A 6490-nucleotide genomic window follows, 5' to 3' on the forward strand; every position below is an offset into this window, starting at 1 on the left:
AATCAGATTGAAGGACCAAAATCTGTATACCTTGGCTCCAACTATGTAAACAATAAGAAAAGTTTGAAAAATACAATAGGAGAAATTTAAAAGGTACAGAAATGTTTTGTTAAAGTTAATACGTGGATTAAAAACTTTGAAATTGGGTTTCAAAAAAACTAATAAAAACTGAAGTAATGAGAAATTAAAAAAATACTGAACATTCTCAACTGTGGAGATGTTGAATTTACATATCTGCCATGGATAGACCTATCCAAATTAAAAATGTCAAATTCTAATATGCAGAACCAAGAGAGAATTATATCTAGTGACATCATTATATTTTTAAGAACAACTTCATGCAACTAAGCCGTTTTGACTATTAAAAATACTTAACATTAAAGAGGTGCTATCAGCATCTAGTAAATGAATAGATAAAAATTATAAATAAAATAGATAAATAAAAGTATAAATAAAAACATTAAGCATATATATATTTATATCTATATGTGAATTTGTATATATGTGTGTCTATTGTTAGTCATCTCTAGAGTGAGGGGTCAGAGGGGAAAGATGGGGAAAAAAGAAATCAACATGAAAAACTCTAGTACATATTTGAAAGCAATAACATGTTCTACATAATAGTTTGTAGTTTCATGTGCAATAATCTTTTTATGATTACTATGTTACATAAATGCTTCTTTTATTGCATTTAAAAAATAAAAACATATATTGGTATGAAAATTATTTTTCTTGAATTATAAGGATATCTTCATTTTATTCGTATTTTTCTCAGATTAACAATGGAAGCCTAATTTGTCTGTATATAATATCATCGGTCAATGAATAGTGTGGTGCCAGAAAGGTCATCTGCAAAATTGTTGTTTCTTTTATCCACAGTTATTAAAAAATATTCTTCTTTCTGGTGAACAAATGTGGTAAAATCTAGGAGTTTAAATGCATTAATATAATATTTGGTACTTTATAAGTAAGTCTTCTTTGGGAAATGGTCATTTTAAAAAGGATTTGGAGATACGAATTTTTGAGGGCAATATTTGCCAAAGATTTAAACAAATGTATCAAATGATTGCAATGTGGTGACATTCAGAAAAGCTACTAAGAAGGTTCAATGACACCCTTCAACAATTTACCATTAAGTCTGTTTTCCCTAAAACAGTTCCTTGTCATTTATTTATATATTTTTCCTGTGATATGTTCTTTACTCAAAGGGGACTGAAAGCCATAGAACTCTCCTCAACCCCCAAGAAAGTAATTATATCACTTGTTCCAACTTCCTACTTCATTATTCCTTGAGTCTGTCCCACTGGACATTTCACCAACCGAAATGAGATATTTCAATTTCATGGTCACAAGATCTAAGAGACATGGGGAGGGGGAAAAGGTATCTAAATTCTCAGAGAAAGTTTATCATGTTGAAAATGGAGAAAGACTGGACTCTTTGTTTTACATTCCAAATGTTTCAATCAACCCTTACATTTAAAGCCCTTTCTTTTTTAGAAGATCTATCATGCTTTAGTAGGGTTAAACTTGACTTTATAATAATATTATTAGTTCATTGAATTGAATTTGGTTTCAGTGACTGATTCTGTTAATCCTGTGATCTTGTTGATCACAGTACTGCCCACATTTCCCACTAGAGTGACTGCATAGATGGTGAGGAAGAGGAAAAAGAGGGCCATCTGGAATTCTGAATAATCAGAGAATCCTAAGAGTAGGAACATGACTTTAGAACACTGATTCTTGTCAGTGCTCACAATGATTTCTGTTGGAGAGAAATGGAAATTGATCATGAGATGACAAATATAAATTAAATTGAAGAAAACAGTATAGAAGCATAATCCGACAGCACAGATTGATTAATTTCCTGATTATTTTTTGGTATCTTGGTTCCTTAGACTGTATGTTAAGGGATTTAGCATAAGAAAGACCACAATATTAAGAGTTAGATAAAGAACGGTTTGAAAAAATGGATTCTTATAAATTCTTGGTTAGTCCAATATTGATTGTCATCTCTAATCAAGGTATATTTTTTTTTTCTGACTGGTTAGTCTTCAAATATTACCCTTTCATCCACCTAGTGAACACCTTAATTTCTCCCCCATCCTGCTCCCTTTTCTGTCAAGTAGTAGAAATGTGAAAAGTGAAAAAAAGAGACAACAAACCTTCTGGAATGGGTGCTTTAATGAAAGTTTCTGAGGTTGTTAATTCTTTATGGTGCACATCACTTGTTTTATCCTTCAATTTGAAGAATACCATAAATAAAGTCATCAAATGAACTGGATTTGAGAGAGGAGATGTTGGTGCTGATTCACAAGACTCACTTTCTCCTCTGAAACTATCTGGTGGTCAGATTTGAATCTGAATGACTGGAGATGGCCCTAGTTTCCTGGCAACCAAGGTTGAATGATTTGCCTAAAGTCACTCACCTAATAAGTATAAAACTTCTGAAGACAAATTTGAACTCTAATCTTATTGACTCCTTAGTGGATTCTCTATCCATTTTACCCTCTTACTGGGATTCTTTAACATTTCAAGAATTTTTTTCTTTTAATTAGTGAATTACTATCCTACTTTTCATCTTGTTGTAGAAACTAAAGATGTAACTGCTAGAGAAGGGTGTAACTGAAGGGCAATCAGAATTAATTAAATATTAGCATAAATTCCATGAGATGAGATGGAATTAGTCATATAAATGATCTTACTGCGAAATGGTTTTGAGATCCATTAATTTCCTGAAGGTTTCTTTCACATCTTTGTTCCTTAGACTGTATATTAAGGGATTTAACATAGGAATCATCACAGTATAAAAAGCAGATCCTATTCTGACCACAAGGCCTGTGTTTTTAGAATTTGGAATACAATAGAGAAAGAGGATGGTCCCATAGAAAATGGTAACAGCAGTCAGGTGGGAGGCACAAGTGGAGAAAGCTTTATATCTCCCTCTGCCTGCATGCATTTTGAGGATTGTGACAAAAATAAAAAGATAAGATGAAAGGATAATGATGAGAGTGCAATATAGACTGAGATTTACAAAGATAAAAAGTATTATTTCACTGAAGTGTTTATCAGAGCAAGAAGCTGATAGAAAAACTAGATACTCACATATAAAGTTATCAATGATTTTGGTCTCACAAAAAGTTAAAACAAGAATTGAGTAGGTGAATATAAGCGAAAAAATTATGCCCCATGAATATGCTACAGTCACTAGAACAGAACAGACTTTTGGGGACATGGCAACTGAATAGAGCAAAGGATAACAAATAGCAACCAAGCGGTCATAAGCCATCACTGCTAACATGGCCATCTCTGTCATCACACAAACAGTAGCAAAGAAAAACTGTGTGATGCAGCCCTTGATGGAGACGCTTCTGTCTTCTACAATTAAGTTTTCTATTAATTTTGGTGTAACTGTAGTGGAACAACAGAAGTCCACAAAGGACAAGTTTTTGAGGAAAAAGTACATGGGTGTCTGGAGTTTTGGACTGATCTGGATGATAGTAATCATGCCCACATTTCCTACAACAGCAACTGCATAGATGGTGAGGAACAGTAGAAAGAGGGGCACCTGGAGGTCTGGATAATCAGAGAATCCTAGGAGGATGAAGACGACTTCAGAACTCTGATTCTTGTCAGTGCTCACCATGATTTCTGTGGGAGAGAATTGGAACTTGATCATAATAAGCAAAATATAAATTAAATTGAAGAAAATAGTATAAGGACAGAGTTCAATTTAGAAAATTATTATTATTATTATAGCGATAAAAATAGGAATGATATGTTTCTAATTTAGCACTTATTCTAATATCTTAAACTTTTTGTTTGAAAAATCATGGAGCATGAAACAAGTCAAAATAATAGTTATATAAAGAACAGTTTGAATAAACTAACAGTCATAAATTCACAAAATCCTTCATAAATTGAACTTTAAGAAGTGTCAGAAGTAAATAAGTCTCTATTCTCTTTTAGATAGCAAACTTTTAAATTGTGTGTATTTCTGAACACACGCATTTAATTTTATATCTATCTATATAATATTCATAAATGTATATTCATGAAGAGTAGGGAGATTGTTAAGGTATATCCTAACTCTTAAACTATCTCTCTCTCTCTCCTCTTTGTTAAGGACTGATGTCAAAAAAAAATTAAAAGGGAAAAAAGATATTTTTCTAAAATAGAATATGTTACATATGATTTTTGAGGAATCTCAATAGCAAGTGTTCAGTGAGGTATGTTTATATTCAACATATTTCAAGTGGCTTCCTGGTATACCAACAAAATTTAGTAATATCTTTATTAACATAAAAATTTCTCTTTAGAATAAGTATGCCATAGAAGCAATTAAATGCCAGAGAGCTAAGTTTGGAATCAGTTCAAATCTTGACTCAGGCACTTAGTAGTTACGTAATCCTAAAACAAATATTGAAACTGTTTACTTCAGGTTCCTCATTTTTAAAATGTGATAACCTGGACAGGATTATTGTGAAAACCAAATGGGAATATTATATGTAAATTGATTAAGACAATAGCTGACATTTTATCAACACTTTATTAATGTTAGTTATTATTCATTCAAATGGCTTCAATCCAAGTTCTGTAATTTAAGGACTGTATAATCACCAATCAATCCCTTTACCTCTATTGACTGAGTTTTAAACAACAAAAGCAATAATAATAATTTTAATGTTTATGCAGCACTATATACATATATATGTATATATACATATATACATACATATATATGTGTATATATATATATATATATATATATATATATATATCCCAGTTAGTATGTTAAGTGTTTCACATTTATTATCAGAATGGTTCTCAAAATAATATGGAGAGCTAGTGAAATTATTATACCAATTTTGCCATTTTGGAAAATGATGCTTATAGAAGTAGTAATGAATTACTCATGGTTACCAAGTTAGTAATGTCTTAAGGTCAGATTTGAATTTAGGTCTCCCTCACTCTAGGCAGAGATCTGTATCTATGACATTATATAGTATGGAGTTGAATAAGAAAACATTAAAGTTCTTTCTCAGGTATAGAATTATTAGTTCAATATTTTAAAGTAATTTTCAAGTCTATGCACTGAAATCTTTTAGTCATGACAGATATGGAAGCATGTTTAATATGAGTATACATGTACAGTCTAAATTAAATTACTTAATGTCATGTAGAGGGTGAAGGGAAAGGGAGGTAGGAACAAAGAATTGCAGCTCAAAATTTTCCAAAATTTAATGTTGAAAACTATGTATGCATGTATTTGAAAAAAATCAAAATACTTTTAATAGAAAAAAATTCTTAAGACCCTTTTTACTTTTTGGGATGATGCCTAGATAAAGAGGGAATATCTTTATTAGTTGTATTCCAGATCTAGCCTCCTGAAGTTTTTTCTTTTTAGTTTGTACCTATAATGAAAAGAAAGATATCATTAAGAAGAAAAATTGTAAGCCTAAGATGGGGTATTTTACGGATGTGATCAATTATCTTTCCTGCCAGGGACTACTTTTATCTATCCCTTTGAAGAAAACTACAATGTGGTAATTATATAGGAAGCAGCACATGTAAATATTTTAAAGTGGTAGTGAGTTGAGAGGAAAATAGAACAGTACTATTTCTGGAAGAAACTTGACATTGGAAAAAGCCATATATCTGAATTTAACAATTTTGGAATTTTTAATTTTCAATTAGCACTTTCTCACACTACCATTTTTTCTGGATTCTCATGAAAATGGGGAATGTTATTCTGTTAAATTTCTATAATAAAGGAAATTCAAATTGGAATTCTAACACACATTGTCTTCCTAAATTTAGATCCTAATCCACACACACCTGACATGAGAAATTTAACTCTCAAGGCATTAGGCTTCTCCTACTTCATCCATCTCCCTTCTTAATTTATTGTCCTCAGTGGATTTGTAAAATCAGTGGTCCTAGTACATGGTTACAGGTTTATGATGTATTATTGTAGATGAAGAATTTGAAGACTTTTCCACCATCTAGTCTAGTCCCTCATTTTATTCAAGAAGAAGCTGATGCACTGATTGGTCAGATGCTTTGTCCAAAATTACCACTGCACTAAAAAGCAGAATTATTTTTCTGATATGAATCTTCTGTTTCCACATCTGAACCTATTCCTACAATGTGTCTCATCTTCAAAATCATTTTCAATTTTTTGCCTCTTCAAAATCAATTGTAAACTAGTACTTTTGTTTGAAATTATAGTCAATAATTTTGAAGTCCTAAGTCTGTCATCTATATCCTTGCTCTCATGATCTCTTATTTTCCATGAAAATTGTGCCTCTCCATTTAGCACATTTCCACCCATCTGTATATCTTTTATAAAATCAATATATTCTATTTTCCTCCCTCACATAATTTCTCTTACCATACTTTATGTCTCATTCACCTCTTTCTGTTTTTCTACTTTGGAAATTTTAAATTTTCTTTATATATTGAGCAATTCTTTCCTATTTTCAAGCTATTC

The 6490-nt window shown here is 31.2% G+C and overlaps 1 protein-coding gene across 1 annotated transcript; it reads right to left on the reverse strand.

Moving 5' to 3' along the window:
* Positions 1–2698: 2698 nt before the first annotated feature.
* LOC141516923 (olfactory receptor 5D13-like) lies at positions 2699–3643 on the reverse strand. The gene has a single exon (XM_074227880.1). The coding sequence runs from the start codon at positions 3641–3643 to the stop codon at positions 2699–2701; it is 945 nt and encodes a 314-aa protein (XP_074083981.1).
* Positions 3644–6490: the final 2847 nt, after the last annotated feature.

Source organism: Macrotis lagotis, chromosome 3 (genome assembly GCF_037893015.1).
Source record: "Macrotis lagotis isolate mMagLag1 chromosome 3, bilby.v1.9.chrom.fasta, whole genome shotgun sequence".
Lineage (NCBI taxonomy): Eukaryota > Metazoa > Chordata > Mammalia > Peramelemorphia > Peramelidae > Macrotis > Macrotis lagotis.

Bases quoted from the DNA above. Each gene is read 5' to 3' on its own strand.
- LOC141516923 (XM_074227880.1), bottom strand. From the start codon at position 3,643: ATGGTGAGCACTGACAAGAATCAGAGTTCTGAAGTCGTCTTCATCCTC.